The sequence below is a fragment of the Hibiscus syriacus genome, unplaced genomic scaffold (assembly GCF_006381635.1).
Source record: "Hibiscus syriacus cultivar Baekdansim isolate YM2019G1 unplaced genomic scaffold, ASM638163v2 tig00008013_pilon, whole genome shotgun sequence".
NCBI classification, from domain to species: Eukaryota; Viridiplantae; Streptophyta; class Magnoliopsida; order Malvales; family Malvaceae; genus Hibiscus; species Hibiscus syriacus.
This window is the reverse complement of record NW_024062150.1, coordinates 1,688,088-1,707,055: the sequence shown is the minus strand read 5'-3', so window position 1 is coordinate 1,707,055 and position 18,968 is coordinate 1,688,088. Positions and strand designations below refer to the sequence as shown.

General features: G+C 37.8%; 1 protein-coding gene across 1 annotated transcript; it reads right to left on the bottom strand.

Annotated features, from left to right (window-relative positions):
- Positions 1-12,157: 12,157 nt before the first annotated feature.
- LOC120201778 (probable ribosome biogenesis protein RLP24) lies at positions 12,158-14,513 on the bottom strand. Its single transcript, XM_039202319.1, has 5 exons — positions 14,419-14,513; positions 13,443-13,539; positions 12,917-13,030; positions 12,677-12,813; positions 12,158-12,593 (listed from the first exon to the last, which is right to left on the bottom strand). Exons 2-5 carry the CDS (start codon positions 13,521-13,523, stop codon positions 12,419-12,421), a joined length of 507 nt encoding a protein of 168 aa, XP_039058250.1. The 5' UTR covers positions 13,524-13,539; positions 14,419-14,513; the 3' UTR covers positions 12,158-12,418.
- Between the last annotated feature and the right edge of the window lie 4,455 nt (positions 14,514-18,968).

Here is an 18,968-nt window from a genome sequence, read left to right as displayed (position 1 = left end):
TTGATGTAGCAACAATGATCTGCTTGGCATCTGGTAAAACCATTGCTAGTCATGAAACTATCGAACTTCTTATACCACTGTCTAGGAGTTTGTTTTAAACCATACAAGCTCTTCTTCAACTTGCATACCAGGTTTTTCTTGCGTCCCTCTATGAAACCTTCTGGCTGCCTCAAATAGTTTTCTTCCTCCAAATCACCATGAAGAAAAGTTGTCTTTACATCTAATTGCTCAAGATATAGATTTTCTGCAGTTACAATTTTCAACACCAGTCTAATTGTAGACAGTTTTACGACTGGAGAGAAAATTTCATTGTAGTCAATACCTTCTTTTTACTGAAAGCCCTTGACAACCAATCTTACTTTGTAGCGTTTACTCTCATTGTGCTCTTCTTTGATCATGTAAATCCACTTGTTATGGAGTGCTTTCTTTCCTGGTGGTAATTCAGCTAATTTCCACGTCTGATTTGACATAAGCGAGTCCATCTCATCTTTCATGTAAGACTCCCACTTGACTGAATCCTCCACCTGTATTGCTTCATCATAGCACTCTAGTTCACCATTGTCAGTCAGTAACAAGTAGTGCAAAGAAGGCGAATAACGATGTGTTGGTTTAGGAATTCTAGAGGAGCGTCTCAGTTCTGGTGTGCCTGGTTCTTCTTGAATTGCTTCAGGACTGATCTGAACATCATTTCTAGAAATCTCCTCGAACTCAACAAATTCCTTGGTTTCAGCTTCGGCATTGGAGCTACTTGATTCTATGGTTGACCTGTCTTTGTATATCACATTCTCATTGAAAATGACATCTCTGCTTATGATGATCTTTCGATTTTCGTAGTCCCAAAACCGATAACCGAACTCATCACCACCATAACCAACAAAGACACATTTGTTGGACTTGACATCAAGTTTACTTCTTTCAGCAGAATTTATGTGTACATAAGAAATATAACCAAACACTCTTAAGTGTGAAAGATTTATTTCTTTCTTGCTCCAAACTTCCTCTGGTATTCCACCATCTAAGGGAAATGAGGGCCCACGATTGATCAGGTAAGCTGCAGTGTTGATAGCTTCAGCCCATAGAAATTTGGGCAATCCAACATGTATCCTCATGCTTCTGGCACGTTCATTCAGAGTTCTGTTCATGCGCTCTGCTACACCATTCTGTTGTGGTGTCATGGGAACTGTTGTCTCCATCTTGATCCCATTGTTTGCGCATAAATCTCTGAATCTACTGTTCATGTACTCTCCTCCATTGTCAGACCTCAACCGCTTGACTTTTAAACCAGTCTCACTTTCCACCATGGCCTTTCATTTTCTGAATGTATCAAAGACTTTTGATTTCTTCTTCAGAAAATAAACCCACACATTCCTTGTAGAATCATCGATGAATGTGACATAATATAGTGAGCCTGCAAGAGATAGAACTGGAGATGGTCCCCATACTCTAACTTTTCAGCCTTAGGTGTCTTGCCGATCTTTGCAAAACTGCTTTTCTTTTGTTTGTTGAAGATGCAATCCTCGCATAGTCCGACATCTACATTCTTTAGATCCGGCAGTTTCCCTTTTGACAAAAGTGTCTTCATCCCTTTCTCGCTCATATGGCCAAGCCTTTGGTGCCATAGGTTTGATTTTCCATCAGCATCTGCTACTGCAATGATATTATCTAAGTTTGAGGTTATATAGAGAGTATCAGTCTTCTTACTACGAGCAATGACGAGTGCTCCTTTGCTAATCTTTCATTCACAGCCTGAAAAGGTTGTACTATAACCTTCTCCATCAAGCTTTCCTACAGAAATCAAATTTCTTTTGAGGCCAGGAATATGTCTCACTCCTTTCAGCGTCCAGGTGGTCAGGTTTGGCAGCTTTAATCAGATGTCTCCTTTTCCGGCAATCTTCAAGGTTTCATCATCAACTAGATGAACCTTCCCAAAATAACCATTGACATAGTTCTCCATGATTTCTTGGCATGAGGTGGGGTGGAAAGATGCCCCTGAATCCAAGATCCATGATTCAATCAGACTGTTAACGCTTAGAATCATGGCATCACCTGTCTCATCTGTCATGTTGGCAGATTCATGTGCGTCGATATCTTTCTTCAATGCTCGGCAATCTCTTTTAAAGTGACCCTTCTTGCCACAATTATAAGAGGTAAAATATTTCTTTCCCATTCTTGATTTTCCCGTTCTGGATTTATATCTGCCACGATTTAAGTTTCTTTCTGAAGTTATCCCTCTAGACTCTGTGTGCAAGGCTGAGGAGGTTGATGCTTCACCCGATTCTCTCCGTCGAATTTATTCACTCAATACCAGATCCCGAACATCGTCGAATTTTAATTTGTTGTTTCCCAACGAGCTGCTGACTGCTGTAACAGTAGCATTCCAATTGTCCGGTAGAAATGATAAGAGAATTAAAGCTCGAACTTCATCATCGAATTCAATTTCCACAAAACTCAACTAGGTTGTGATTCTGTTGAGTTCATTTAGGTGTTGAGTCATTGATGCCTTTTCCACCATCCGCAAATTGAATAATCGCCTCATTAAGTGAACTTTGTTTGAGGCCGATGGCTTCTCATACATACTGGAGAGAGCCGCTATAAGACCCGCCGTGGTCTTTTCCTTTGCTATGTTGAAAGCAACATTGCGGGATAATGTCAGTCAGATAACTCCGAGGGCTTGTCTGTCAAGAAAAGCTCAGTCTTCATTCTTCATGCCCTCTGGTTGCTTTCCTGAGAGAGTGTTTGATATAGATTTTTCTGGTATAGAAAATCTTCAATCTACATATTTCAAAAGCCAAAGTCCACACCATCGAACTTTTCAATTTTCACCTTCCCTTCGTCTGTAGCCATCGCTCCCACTCGAATCTGGCTTCGTTTGGATCGTTTCTGACAATTTCCGTGAACCACCGTGTATTATAACACCTCCGTCGACAGACTCGTATCGCCGACAAAATTTTTACTATTCACAAAATTCACTATTCACATTAATAGTAATAAATAGTAACCTCGTAAAAAATTGATAAAATTCATAATCAAAAGCTTTAATTACCAGTTATTGGGAAATAAAACACGAACGAGTATTTTCCCTATAACCAGATTAGTGAGAATGCAAAATAAAAGCGAAAAAAAATACCCGAAATTGATAACGGAGTTCAGCCAATTATGCCTACATCTCCGGACTGTTGCAGATCTTTTACTATAGAGAGATAATTTACAGGTGTTTACAAAACACTCACTACTCACTAGTGTTTTAAAAATCGGACCGGACCGACCGGTTCAACCGGGAACTGCTGCCTAGTTCGGTTCAATCTACACCGGTTGAACCGCTACTAGTGAACCGGCTGGAACCGCTAAATCGTTCGAACCGGACCGGCTGAAAACCGGAAAAAATCGGAAAAAAAAAACCGCCAATTTTGTTTTTTTAAAAAAAAATAAATAAACCAAACGACGTCGTTTGTTAAACGAGCCAAGTCGAACTCGAGTATTGCTGAGCTCGACTCGAACTTGAAAACTTTAAAAGTAAGTTCAACTCGACTCAAACTCATGAGCTAAAAATTATCAAGTTCAACTCAAACTTGAAATATAATATTGAAACTTGAACTCGAAAAGGCTTGAACTAAAAAAAATTAGAAGCTCGATTGAAGCCTAAAATTCGAGCTTGATTGAAGTGAAAGAATAGTTCACTCAATGCTCACCAAAAGGCTCTATGATTTTGAATGCCAAATTACCTCTATTATTTATAGAAGTTAGTTGGGATGCTCTTCTATGTTTCTTAGCCACGTGGGATTGTTTTGTTCTCATATTTTCTCTTTAGACTTTTAGGATGCTCTTCTATGTTTCTTAGCCATGTGGGATTGTTTTTTTTTTAAAAAAATTAAACCAAACAATATCATTTTGTTATGATTTTTTTAGCCCCAAATTTATTTTTTAATTATAATTATATTTATTATTTAATATGTTTTACCTTAAATATTATGTTGTAGTTAATTTGAATCATTTTGTTTCACTTGATTTTATGGTTTTTAACTTATATATGTTATGACTTGTTTTGAATATGACTTGTAATATAAAAATTATTTTTTATTAAATATTTTTTTGTATTTTTATTTAATTTTTTAAATAATTATGATGTCGTCCAGTTCTTCCGACCGGTCAGACCGGTTCGATCGGTTGAACCAGTGAAGCGATAGCATGGCCGGTTCGCTAACCGATCCGGTTCTAAAAACCATGCTACTCACAAGAAATCTCTCTAGTATTGGGAGAAAGAAATGATTTTTGAAGCTAAATGGGTTAGGGTATTTATAGTTGAAGCTTAGGGACTAATCTTATAAATATCCTAAAGTACAATGACTAAATGTGATTTTACCCATTATCATTTGGTGGAGCCCCGATATGTACGCGGATACTATCCACTCGTATGACGAGTCACGAACATAATGGTGGATGTGGAGAACCTTTGTATACTTCCTTAATGGCTCTCCAGGCTTTTGGACTATGTTGAGGAATGAGCCTCTCGAATGATAGACAACTTGCTAGGAATTAGCCCATAAATATGTGTAACAACTACTTAAAGTCTTATACTATCAACCCTAAGGATGTGTTTGGTTGGGGGAATGTGAGATTCTCATAGAATTGGAATTCACATTCCCCCGTTTGGTTGGCCGGGATTGTCATTCCCAGTAATCTTACATTACCAATAGTTGATTTTTTGGGGTATATTACTGGGAATGTCATTACCCCACTTTCCTTAGGTATTGTTGGATTACCAACGTTTTGGACTAAAATGCACTTAAAAAAATTTCTTACAAAAATATCATTATTCTGTCATTGAATAATAAAAATTATACGAAGGTTAAATTACAAATTTATCCTTAAACTATTTTAGATTTACAAAAAAAATCTATAATTAAAATTTTATATGAAGTTCAGGGGTTAAAATAAAATTTTACCCTTTCATTAAACCTTTTTATATTTTCAATTTTGTAAAAAAAATTATATAAATTTTATGAATTTAAATTTTTTAAAGAAAATATATAAATATTTTTCAACTTGTTAAAAAAACAAATATATAATAAGGACAATTTGGTCAAATATACATTCTAATAATCTTTTATTCCTTTAACCAAACACGGTAATCTTACATTCATGTTAAACCAACCAAACACAAAATACAACATTTCAAGTAATCCTATTCCCTAGTAATATTTTATTCTCACTGATAATCTTACATTTCGTGAACCAAACACACCCTAAGAGTAACTACTCGTATCAATTTTTAGCTCACCTTTGAAGAGTGGTTGGCACACTTTTCATTTTAACCCATGACGTGGATGTAGTATTTATACAGGGATAGGCGTATTTCATGGGTCCCTAGTCTTTTTATAGGTCTCCTTTATAACTCATCCTCGTCCCAACTACTTTCAAGGTTTCCTATCATTTGCAAATCTTCAATCAGCCTTTGTAAAATCTTCATTTGGTTCTTCCATTCTTGTTCTTTGGGTTCAAGGGGTTGAGAACCTGGGGTATGTATAACATGTGGTTTCTCCCTTGATTATCTAGAGTGAGGTTCACCTTGTCTTCTGGGGAAGTCATACGAGCAATTGCTTTCTCTTGTTTGACGCCTTCTCAGCATTAGAGACTGCTTCATCTTCCTCTCCCTACGTCTAGCCCTGATGTTGAAAAATTATAACTTCCTGGAGAGATTTCTGAATCAATTCTTGTTGCTGCTAGTTTTGTTACTGAAGTTGTAGATGGGTCTCTTGGGAGGCTTAAAACTGTGCTTGTAGGTTTCTATGTTCAGCTTGCAGGTTGTTGAGTTATGGGAGGCTTTGGTCATGTGTGTATGCATACTGCTAGCTAGTAATGTTGCAAGGGATAATGGTGACTAGATTAGTTGTAGGCGTCATATTAAACTTGATGCAACACGTATTATGTCGGGTTGTGCGCATTATATTGTTGTCGGTTAGAAGATTTGGATACATCGGATGGATTTTGAGACGAAGATAGCGGGTTAGACTAGTTAGCCTAGGATGGCTCTTGGGGATCTCTCATGACTAGTTCTTTAGGTATGAGGTATGTTCACGCTCACTACACCAATTATTGATGAAAATAAGATGGTTGTATCAATTGATAATGGTTCATCGTCCTGATTCGGACGGAGTGTTATAATTGTTGATGAATCGATCGTTATTTGATAGTATAAAGGCATTGTTCAGAGAAGTCAGAAGGAAAATATGATTTCAATTCCAAAAAACAATCCTCTATAAAAGGTCTCCCCTTTCGTTTGTTCATAAAAGATATAAAATAATTATCTTTGTATGTTTTCGTTAGGTCTAAGATCATGATTACTATATATTAGTCAACGATATATATAAATGTAACGGTCTATTGACAGATTTGATCATGAAAAAACTCCAGATTTATCAAAAGTCTTGTCGAGAACATATACTCTCCGATAAATTCTTTCAAAGGAGTTTGCTGGGATATAAGTGGAAAGTGATATTTCCAGAGATCCAAAAATCTTATTAATTTAAATCTGATAGCTTACCGGTTGTTTTTGTCTGCAACACGTGTATATCAAATACCTAGATTACATTAATTTTAAACTTATTGTAACTTACAAATTCGAATCTAACAGCCTACCCACTTTCTGTATGCAACAAAGCGAAGAAGTAATTAAATGCCAAGTTTATTTTTTATTTGTGTTGCTTTTGAACTTATAAATCAAAAGAGGATAAGCTTAATACAATGGAACACTGGTATAGTTGAAGTTATCAAATACCTATATTATTTTTTCAGTCTGATTACTTTTACCTTTTAAACTCAGAAGAATTTATCAATTCAAATATGATAATTCAGCAACGCTTTTTGTCTGCAAAAAGGGCGTTTGTTTGTTTAAACATAATAAAGGTAAATTAAAACAGTAAAAAATTATCATTGTCTAAACATGCATGAAGAATATAAAGAAAATAAAACCTAAACACACACAAACACATTAAAAAAAAAAAAATATCATTGTCTAAACGTAAAGAAAGAGACCCCTTCAAAGCTTCAATGTAACATCCAACTCTTCTCCATCCCCTGATATACCATTTATTTGCCTTTCTGTGATCGACTCCCCTCCAGCATTTAGTACACTTGCTTCCATCTGGTGCAGAAAAGGCCTGGTGAAGGGCTCGACGCGAGACTGTGACACCATCGTTATTTGTGGTGACGCAAAGACTAATATTGGCCGAGTCGGAATCGAGTGGTTCCTAATCCCCGTGGACTGGAACGAGACAGGCCGCGATCCGGCAGTCAACTGGTGGTCTAAGTTGCAAGCATTGGCTCCAATGGAAGAAGGGTTTAGATTTACTTCTCTTGCCAATGCCGGAATCAACTTTGTAACATCCTAATCCAATTCGACCCGAATGTCATCAAATTTCGATGTTACACGGAACCACGTGAGTGACTAACCATTTAAAAAAAACGTTTCATGAAGGTACCATCCATAAAATTTAATTACCAGACAAATACAAAATATAAGTGTTTAATACATGGAAGCTCCAGACATAAGTCTCCAAAATATATCATTAATTTAAAATACAGAGTTTACGACTCAAGATACAAATAAGGGTCTATGAAAGTACATGCCCTCTAAAACTCTCGAAACGTACTCTGAAGAAGTCGAGTCTAGAATCCAAGCCTGGCGAAAAGCTCCTCAACTGACACCTACTGACCTACGCACGGTAACACATTCCATACGATGAGCTCACAAGCTCAGTGCCACAAAAAATAACCATGTTATACTACATGCATCTAATAAATAAGCACGATACAATATAGTCATGAGAAATACAAAACTCCAGGAAACGGTAAGTATCATAATGTAGTTCGGGGTCACATACCATCACGAAACTCACACCACTTTTACTTACAACACTTAAGGAAGACCTGGGTCACACACCATCAGTGTCTCCTTAACACTCTGGTCAAGTCCATGTCACGAAGCATCGACACTTGCTCGACTAGCCTACTCCTCAAGAGTACTCGGGATGTGCCCGGGTCACGTAGCATCAACACAACATCAACTAGCATTTTAAGTGCCCAAGCACTAGATTGGATATATCCGGATATTTTACACACGTAATGCTCACGTTGTTAAGTGACTCGAGTGTCCTCATCGTTTCCTCGAGTATCAAACAATACTAGTTTTATGTCATTTTATTTCATAGCGTTATTAGTCGAGCTTGATCATTATCATTAGTTTTCAAATTTAGGGTTTAAGTAATTGGATAAATCAATCAACGGACAAACTGAACTCATTCAAACATGTTGAGGCCAATACAACATTTCATAACACTTAGACCTCTATTAAATGAAAGTCTACCCTTTTACCATCGGTGAAACAACGAAGGGATCGATCCTTTTGAAAAGAGATCGATCTTAGGCACAACAAAAAGTTTGGGATCGATCCTTTTGCTCGAGGGATCGATCATTTTTCCTGAGGGATTGATCCTTTTGAAAAGGGATCAATCCTTTGCTGGACAGAAACTTTAAGATCGATCCCTCGACCAAAGGGATCAATCCTTTTTCTAGGAATGACTTACTTAAGCTCAGAAAACACCCAAAAATCAACCTAATAATTTCCCCTAAGGCTAGCAAACATATTTAACGCCTTATTTAGTGTCTTAGAGGTCAAAATGTACTAACTTTCATGCTTGCAACACACAAATACGAATCTTACCATGGAAATTAATCTAGCATGTTTCATGAACTAAACCATACCATTTATGCACATTTAATGAACTACATGTGGTATGGACAAGTTAGAATCGTGTTACCTTGAAGCTAGGTGACTGAAAAACGTCCTCAAATCACCCCAAGGACTAGCCTTTTCATTGCCTCTAGCTTTTGAACTCTCCCCTTGCTCTTTCACTTAGAATTCACAAAGGATTCTTGGTTTTCTTAAATATTCAACCTTTCTTGATTTCTTGAAGGAGAAGAAGGTGGAATAGAAGAAGAAGACAATTAAATGTGAGGAAAAAGAAAAGGGATAACAGACGTGATATCATCCCTATTAAATGAGATTCAGCCTTTGTTTGAAAATTTTGGGATAATCGCTCACCTAGTACTTCCTCCCTTGGTCCATGATTAAAAGCATCCCTTTTAATAGCTAGTTGGGTTCATCCCAAGTCCAAATCAAAATCCATTTGGGTCCAAAGATTCATATACTAAGGTAAAATCATTCATAGGCCCAAACAAATAAACCCAAAACTCTTAATCCGTATTTCGGGGTGTTACAACTCTCTCATCCTAAGAAAAAAATTCATCCTCAAAATTTACATGAGAAGAATAGATACAGAAACTGGAGTCGCATGTCCTCTTCGGTCTCCCATGTAGCTTCTTCGACCCCCATGGTTTCTCCATAGAACCTTCACCAAGGGAATATGCTTGTTCCTCAAGTCTTTAACCTCTCGATATAAGATCTGTATTGGTTTTTCCTCATAAGTCATATGTTGACTTACCTTGATATATTCCAAAGTAATAACGTGGGATGGTTCTAAACGATATCTCATAAGCATCGATACATGAAAAATATTGTGGATGCGCTCCATCTACGACGGCAAAGGCAGACGGTAGGCTACAAGTCTGATCTGATCGAGAATCTCATAAGGTCCAACAAAACGCGGAGCTAGTTTCCCTTTTCGGCCAAACTGTAGTACTCTTTTCCACGTTAATACTTTAAGAAAAACCTTATCACCGACCTCAAACTATATGTTTTTTCACTTCAAGTTTGCATTCGATCTTTGTCGATCGAAGGCCTCTTTCAATCGTCCTTGAATCAGGCAAACCTTTTCTTCTGTCTCACAGATCAAATCAGGCCCAACTAGCTTACTATCATTGAGTTATGTCCAACACAAGGGTGTCCTGCATTTCCTCCCATTCAAGGCCTCATAAGGCGTCATTTGGATGCTTGACTGGTGGTTGTTGTTGTAGGTGAACTCAACCAACGGAAGATGGTCCTCCCAACTACCGTCCAGATCAATCACACAACATTAGAACATATCTTCCAAGATCTAGATCACACGCTCAGACTGGCCATCGATTTGTGGGTGGAAAGCGGTACTAAAATGCAGTCGGGTTCCCAAAGCTTCATAAAATACCTTCTAGAACCTTGACGTAAAGTGTGGGTATCGGTCGGAGATGATCGATGCCTGAACCCCATATAACCTCACTATTTTCTGAATATGTAGCCTAGCCAACCTCTCTAGGGTGAAGTCCATACAAACAGTTAAGAAATGAGCATACTTGGTCAAACGGTCAACCACCACCCAAGTAGCATCGTGCTTCCTTCATGTCATAGGAAATCTCGTCACGAAATCCATGGTTACCCTATCCCACTTCCACTGCGGAATCAGGATGGGCTGGAGTAACCCTAATGAAACCTGATGTTTCGCTTTCACTTGTTGGCACGCTAAGCATCTGGACACAAACTCGAATATTTCTTTTTTCATGTTTGGCCACCGTATAACTGTCGAAGGTCTTGATACATCTTGTTTCCTCCCAGGTGAACAGAAAACGAACCACAATATGCCTCGCCCAAAATCTTGGCTCGCAATTCAATGACTGGCGAAACACACAAATGTCCCTAATAGTACAATACATTCATGTCATTTAATTCAAAACCAGGTGTCTCACCTTGACGGGCTTGCTCCACCTTGCACATTAATCGGGTGTTAGTACTCTGAAGTTCTCTGACTTTCTTAACTAACTCGGGTTCCACTCGCAATTTCGCTAGTAGTCCTCCATTGATAGTCAAACTCAAGCGTACAAACATAGCTTGAAGATCAGATACAGTCTTCCTGCTCAAACTGTCGACTACTATATTTGCTTTACCCTGATGGTAGTCGATCACGTAGTCATAATCCTTAAACAATTTTAACTACTGTCGATGCCTCAAATTTAGCTCTTTTGGGGAGTACAGATACTTTAAACTCTTATGGTCGGTGAAGATGTAGCACTTCTCTCCGAATAGGTAGTGCCTCCAAATCTTCAAAGTGAATACCACTGCGGCTAATTCCAGATCATGAATAGGGTAGTTGTTGGGACTATGGGTTGTTATGAATCTATACTTTCATTATGTTGAATCTAGTTGGCAGTAGAAAAGATCACAGGAGGAGAGGCTTGGTTCAGGGAACCATCAGGGGGAAGAGGATCCGGCAGAAGCGTCGGCTGCAAAGTTTGAGACATGGAAACCCTAGCAAAATTCCACAAAACTCGGAGCTTTGTTATTGATTTAATTCGAAGTTCATTTCTATATCTCTTTAAAAAAAATCACTTTTCAAAAACTATACCAAATTTACCCTAATTAAACCCAAAAAAATACCAAATTCAGATATCTAAAATGTATATTTACACTTTCTAAAAAGATGGTTTTGTTTGCTAATTTTATTCAGTTTTGAAAGTGACTATTTTACTCGAGAATAAATAAATAAAGAAATACTATTTGTCTAACTAAACCATCCAACCAAATCATTTTAGCAAACTAACAATCTATAAAGCTAATTAAAAGTTTTTCCCCACTGAATTTAGATAAAATATGAACTTCAATCAAAGGCATGCAGAAGGACCAAGGAAATATATGAATAGACAAATGTTGCCAATTATCATCACCATTTCATCTGTAATATTTTTCATGTGTTATATATTATTATTACTGTATTTCAACAGAGTATATCTATTTGTTTGTCATGTCATGATTAATAATATATTTTTATCTAATTTATTGTTTTGGTTCAATTTAAAGAGAAAAATAGATGTTCATATTATTTTTTCACGTGTAAAATATTTTAAATTTATTTAACTTTTACATGTTAAAAAATAATCTTACATATACTTTTAACGCTTAGCATCATCATATTATTATTATTATTGACAATTTAATTATTTTTTAATGTTTTTAATATTTTTCATAATTTGTAACTCTAAATGTAATTAATTAATTAAGACCAATGCTAACATGCTTAACACACATTATATCATCTAAAAAAACAAAACGAAACAAAACCATGTCTCCACTTATATCCAAAACACAACCACTACAAGTTTGCTAGACTGGCATCACTGATTATAATACTTTCAATGCATATAACAATTCAATTGGAGGAAGACACCAAGTGTAGATATCCCAAGTCTACATAGGTCTCTATTACTTTATTAAATGCATGTAACACCACATTTAAAATGGAAAAACAAACATAACATTTTGTTCTTAATGAGCTTTCCATGATTAGGAACATTCAAAACAATAACATTTAACTATGCCATTCAAAATTCTGAGCCATTGGACAGCACAAGACTCTTGATACTTTCGCTACAAGTTTCATGCATGACATTACGGTGGCAGATAAATATACCAAGCTGAGGAAGAACAGAATCGGAATCACTCTTCCATGGGCTGATTCTCCTCTGTCTGTGCTTGGGACACTTTGACTTTGATTTTTTGAAGACGAAGAGATGAGTCTTGTGCAATAGCGAGTGGAGCTTTGACCAAGTGAATTTCTTGCTCCAATTGCTTCCTTGCTTCTTTCTGCCTTTGGACTTTGCCCGACTTAAGTCTGGAAAATGATTCAAAATGGATGGTTATTTAGCAAAGTGCATGCTATAATACTTCCAATGGTAAACAGAAGTGCAATCCTACCTGTTTTTGATGTGGTCAGATGCCCTATCTGATCTGATTTTATCGATCTTTTTGATGGCCTTAAGAGTATTCTCTGCAAGGTTTCTATCATATCTCTCCGGCCTATTACGCTTCCTCTCAAACTCAAATGTTGAATCCTGGTTAAAAAGAAAAGAAACAGATATCATCATTCAGTGTTTTGGTCTAAGCATTGTACTAATGCAACAGCGGGTACCAATATTGATGCCATAGGCCTATCACCTGTGTCATGTCCTTTCCATGCAAACGCCTATAGGCCTTGGTCCATTTTACTTTACGAGGATTCCTTTTCATCTTGAAGTTCTTGTGACATTTGGATCTGCAGAAACGGAAAACCTGCAAAAGTTTGGACCATCAGAAATTAAAAGCAGTCCACCAAACAGAAAGAATGACATGGAGTAACGAACATAGTAGTATAAATTATTTTAGTTGACGCCTTTAATCTGTCATGACATTGACAAAGCTAAACTTTTCTGAAAACCGCACATATGATAGATCTCCACAAGCGAATACGTATAGTTGCAGACATCATATTTTAGGATGCAGACATACACGCACTGCAGCAATAGTAACTAAAACTGAATGAGAGACAGAAAGGTAACATCCTTCAGTGTCAACAAACTAAATAGATGCTGATTCCATAGCATCAAATCACATGTAGCCATTATAAGCCGATATGGTAAGAAATAAATAGAGGCAAAGCAATAAACTTTGAATATAAATGTAAAACTAAGAGAGAAACTCTTACCTTCGCATCATTGCGAACAAATTGAATACCATGCCCCGGATATACAGTGGAGGAACAAAACCAGCACTTCTCTAATCTCATCTTGTTCTCAAATTAACTAAAAGGTACAATTTCCAAAGAAGAAAATAGAAATAGCAGTCATTACATGATGGGACTAATTAGTAATAGCTAAGGGGTTTATGTAATCTCATCTTGTTTTCAAATTAAGTAAAAGGAAAATACAATTTTCAGAACAGAAAATAACAATAGCAACCTCAGAAATTATTAAATGAAAACTGAAGAGAATAATAAGCAATAGCTAAGGGGTATCCTCCAATCTCTTCTTTTTCTCAATTTAATAATGAAAAAGATACATTCTCCTAAAAAATAACAATAGCAATATCAGATATCATTACATGACGAGAATATTCAGTAATAGCTAAGGGGTATCCTACAATCTCATCTTGTTCTCAATTTAGTTCTTAAAAAAAATACAATCTCCTAATCGAAAAATAATTATAGCAATATCAGATATCATTTCATAAAGAGACTAACTAGCAATAGTAAAGGGGTATCGCACTTTTCATTGCATAAATTGACATTAGCATCAGAAGAGAATCATGTATAACAACATCTGTTACTTTCGTGCCTTGAATTCTTCAGTTTTTCAAGTTTAATAAAAATATATTTTAATAATAAACCCTAGACCCTAAACCTAACAGGCAACAGTTAAGGGGTGACGCCGCCGCTTTTTCAAGGCAGCGACCTCAATAGCAGCCGATGGAAGCCGCAAATGACAGCTTTTGAAAATAGCGACGATACCGGTAGCTTTAGACAAAAATATCCTTTCTCAACGAAGTAAACAGAAAGAGACAGGATAAAAAGCAGTAGGATCGAAAACAAAAAAAAAATGAAGGCGGAACGCAAATAACTCAAAATCTCGCGAATCAAGTAGGAAAAACAAATCTTTACGTAAGATTAGGGTTTCGAACATTACCTTGTTTAATTTCTTGGTCAGTAAACAAGAGAGGGCTTGGGTGAGGGACTGGAAAAGGAGGACAGACTCGCTTGGCGGCGAGGATGTGTAGTGAGACTGAGAAATTTTAAAGGTTTTCATTTTATAGGTTTAATGTAAAACTAAAAGCTCAAATTATACTAAAAAATAATTTTTAGTGTTTAAAGTTGTTTAAGTTAAAAATAGATTTCTAACGTTTTCTGTTAAGTTTTCAAACGTTTCATGTCGTAAAAAAATCGTTAGGTAATATGCGTCACGTTTAGATTTTTTTAAAATATTTTTAAATAATATTTTATTTTAAAAAATATATAAACGTAATATTTGTCACTTAACGATTATTTTAACGATATATACCTAAAAATATAACAAAATCAATATTAAACATCTATTTTTAACAAAACTAATTTTAAACATCAAAAGTTAATTTTAACTATAATTTGAGCATGCATTTTTTTTATTAAGCTTTTCGTATGATATATAAGGAAAATATAACTACAAAAGACTTGTCTTTTTGACTAAGTATACGGTATACCTAAAGGATATTTGGTTCTTAAAAATATATATTACTATTAATTTTTAAATTAACAATCTTTTAATCAGAATGTTTTTTTATGAAAAACGTTTACGGTAGGCATGGCGAAACGTGACAAAAATTAAGGATATATTAAAGAGGATAGGTGGAACATTTGTTTTGTTTAAAAAAATTAAATTAACATATATTTTAGATATTTTTTATTTATTTTTAATTGATAATATATTTCTATTTTTGAAATTTTATAAGTTTGTCCCTCCTAACGTTTTAAAAGTTTACCTCCATAATATAAGATCATACATATGTCCTTAACAAATATATTTTTGTGAAAAAACGTATTTTGCTGAGGTGGACTAATTCTTGAAAGACATTTCATATAGAAAGCGTCTTCTGAATCCTAAAACTACTATGTTTTCATTAATAATTAGTGGTTCAGGGTTTAATCTTTATTATTATAACATTTTTTATAATAGAATTTGAGATATTTAGGGCTTGTGAATATAAGAATTATCTTTTCATGTGAACCAATTGTATACCTAAGGCGTAGGTTGTCTCAATTAGATTCATCGTAGAGACTTCCTTCAAAATATTACATATAATAACATCATTTACATTGTACTTGAAAAAATATTTTTGTATACAATGTTTGTGGGTTTTTTTTATTGAAAAAAAAGTATTTCGTAATATTAAGTATTCATAATGATCCAAAAGTTTCAAGGTATACCTATACAATCAAACATTTTTAAATATACACGTGAAAATTGAAACCAATTAAAAATCCTAATAAATTAAACAAATGTGTATGAAATCCTTAATACAATTTACAAATGTGTTAGAAATCCTTAATACAATTTACAATAATCCATCATAAAATCTCAGATAATATATTATTTGAGAGATCAAATAAAAATATCTTAAATGTCACAAATAAAGAAGTGAATGACTAATGTCACGGGCTAGGAACTTGGGTCCGAGACACTGGTGCAAGTGTCCGACAGAGAGGTTTAAGACAGAGGATCGGGCTTGCTAAGACATTGGTGCAAGAGTCCGAAAGGGAATCTCAAGATAATTATCGGGCTTGCCAAAGCCACCAGACTTGGCCCATCGCTTGGAGAATGCTATGGAGCCCGTTCACATTAGCCGTGCAGAAAAGGAAAGTGGCATCATATCTGAAGATGATCACAGAAGCTCGGTAAATATGGCAAGAGGCAACAAAATCAGGAAGATATTGTGGGAAAATCTTACCATATCCAGTGTGAACACCTATCCAATGAAAGAATCCTACTAATGGATGTAATTAGGAAGGATTTGGTTGTAATTCCTTGATTTAGGGGATTTGTCATTAATTGGGCAAATCTTAGCCGTTAATGTAAAATGATCTAGGCCATTGATTGAGAGGGAGCTCAACTATAAATAGAGAGCTCTCCTCCTCATTTGTAATGACCCAATTCCATTCTTCTCTTTGTGAGAGAGTAATAAAGCTCTGAGGCATTTGCTCTATTCTTTCTGAGTTCTTAGTTCTTTGTTCTTGTTGCCTAGCTCGGTGGCCAGGAGTAGCCACCTTCGTGTTAGCACTTCCACACGATAGTCCGACCTTGTCGGCATTCTAAAGCTTCCGCAATCCGAAGCCTTGAGGGCTTGGTTCCAACCTTTGTGAGTTTGCACACTCACTTAGCTTGGGTAAGGCTTACTTAGTCGCCGAGAAGACCGAGGAGCGTCTAAAGCGTCTAAGGTCGCACGACCCGTCAGACCTTGACTCTGATATTCTGACGGTGTGAGGCGTCGAAGTTCTGGGGGCGTGACAAGTGGTATCAGAGCGAGTCGTTGTGGGCAAGCAACGATCGTTTCAACCGTGTTTTGGTGGAAGGTGCGAGTCGGGTAAGTTTGTTTTACTTACTTTCAATCAATTTACTTTGATAATTGAATGGGGCACAAGAAAAGAGGAGTTTCCGCACGCAAAGGCAAGGAGTGCCATGGTGGGAAACAGGAAGAGAGTCAATTGGGCTCAAGAGCATCGTCGGTGTCCAAGCATGAGGATTCCATGACGAGTTCGCAAAGAATGTTCGAGGCAACTATAACACACCAAGAGGAGCCGGTTCTCGAGGTAGAGAGGCTCAAGGGTGACGCCGAAGGCATGTCCGAGCGAGACACGTTCTCTCATGAAGACGAGGAAAGTCTTCACGAGGAACAAGAAGAACTGACGATCGACGAGAAATGGGCCTATTTGATGGAAGGTTTGGCTTTCCACACGCAAAGGTTCATCAAGTTGGAGGAGATCTCAACTTCGTGGGAACAAAGGGTCGGGAGACTTGAACAAGCCGAAGATGAGGCCAAGCAGACCCAAGGTGTTGTGGAATCCCGCCTTGATCGATTAGAGTCCATGGAGGGCAGATTCAAGGTCGAGACGCAACGAGTTCTTGACGAGTTGGAGACGGTTCGAGGGAGAAATGCCCAAGAAGCCGAGGTAGTGGCTTTGAGAAGCGAGGTGGATGAGCTCAAGAGGGAGCTGCTAATATGCAAGGGAGCAATGAGTGAATGGGGTGCGCTCAAGACCTTCTTGGAAGGACTTAGACCAGGGGCGATGCTCGGGGGAGAGCAAGGTTATGCCCAGAGATTTTCGGAAGCCATAGCTGTAGCCGGAACGCCGACTGAGCTTGCAGATGTCAAGCCAAAGAGCGATGTGTCGTCCAGGCCCATGCCCAGGGATAGTGGCAACAATGGGGGAGACCGGGAAATGGTGCAGCAGGGAGATTGTATAGAAAGCTCTTCGAGTGGCCAAGTTGAGCCAACGACTGTTCGCGGCCAAGGAAAGTCATCGGGAAAGAATGGCAAGGCCAAGTCCGGGGAAAAGAAGAAGGCGAGCAAGGAAAAGCTGAAATGCTACTTCTGTGATGGTCCTCACTTGATAAGAGGATGTCCCGAGAAGCGTCGCCTTACAACCATCATGAGGATGATGGGAGAAGGAGAAGTAGCAAGAGTTGGCGGAGGCACGAGTAAAGCTGCCAAGTCAAAGGAAATACTTGGTCCGATTGATGGGATCAATGCGGCCAAGCAAGGATCAAGATGAGGCAAGGTTGTCAAAGATGAGGCGGTCAAGCCGAGAAAGAAGCCAGATGCGGTTGCAAATGATATAGTCAAGTCAGGGGCAAAACTTGACGAGGCTACATGTTCCAAAGTAGCCAAATCAAGGGGTAAGCGTGGAGCGACTACAAGTTGTCAAGTAGTCCGCCCAAGATCGCGACGTGACAAGACTGCGGGTGTCAAAGCAGTCGAGCACAAGGAAAGACCCGGTGCGATAGCAAGCAATAAAGCCGTCAAGCCGAGGGTGCAAAGTGAGCAAGTTCGCTCACAATATTCCAGGATGGAGGCGTGGTCCAAGTTGAGGCGCCTCAGGCATAAGGGGACACTGAAGGAGTATGTGAGCCGATTCAGAAGACTCATGCTCAAAGTCCCAAGTTTGACTGAAGAAGAGGGATTCTTCACCTTCATGTTCGGGTTAAAGCCGTGGGCACAGAAAGTGTTGGAGCGAAGGGAAGTCAAGGGGCTGTCTAAAGCCTTGACAACCGCCGAGTCCATCAAGGAGTTTGGAGTCAAGAAGAAGACTTCCAAAGCAAAACCCAAAGCCGAGGGTGGCGGCAAGCGATCCCGCAATGAAGGCAAGTCGAAGGATGAGGAATGTTGTTCCTCGAGTGGTAGGGAAAGTCCACTCAATGATGAACCAGACGGTGGATCTGGTAATGATGTGTTCACTAGTTCAAGTGACACAGATGCTAAGCCGAGGGTAAGAGTCGAGCAAGCGAAGGGGCGCAAACTTGAGGTGCCAATAGTGTTGCAAGATTACCCAAGGGGAGCCGAGTCATCCAAGGTGATGGATGAGCCCAGGATCGAGTTATCCGGAGAAGATGACACACCAATGATCGAAGGGGCACTGAGGATTGGCTCAATACGGTTCATTTCTGCCAAAGCATGTAGAGGCCAAGGGCAGACCGAGTTGTCCATG

Coding starts and splice junctions, on each gene's coding strand:
- LOC120201778 (XM_039202319.1), bottom strand. CDS start 13,523: ATGAGATTAGAGAAGTGCTGGTTTTGTTCCTCCACTGTATATCCGGGG. Junction 12,814..12,916: donor ATGGAAAGGACATGACACAG/GTGATAGGCCTA, acceptor CTTTTTAACCAG/GATTCAACATTTGAGTTTGA. Junction 12,594..12,676: donor TCTGACCACATCAAAAACAG/GTAGGATTGCAC, acceptor ATCATTTTCCAG/ACTTAAGTCGGGCAAAGTCC.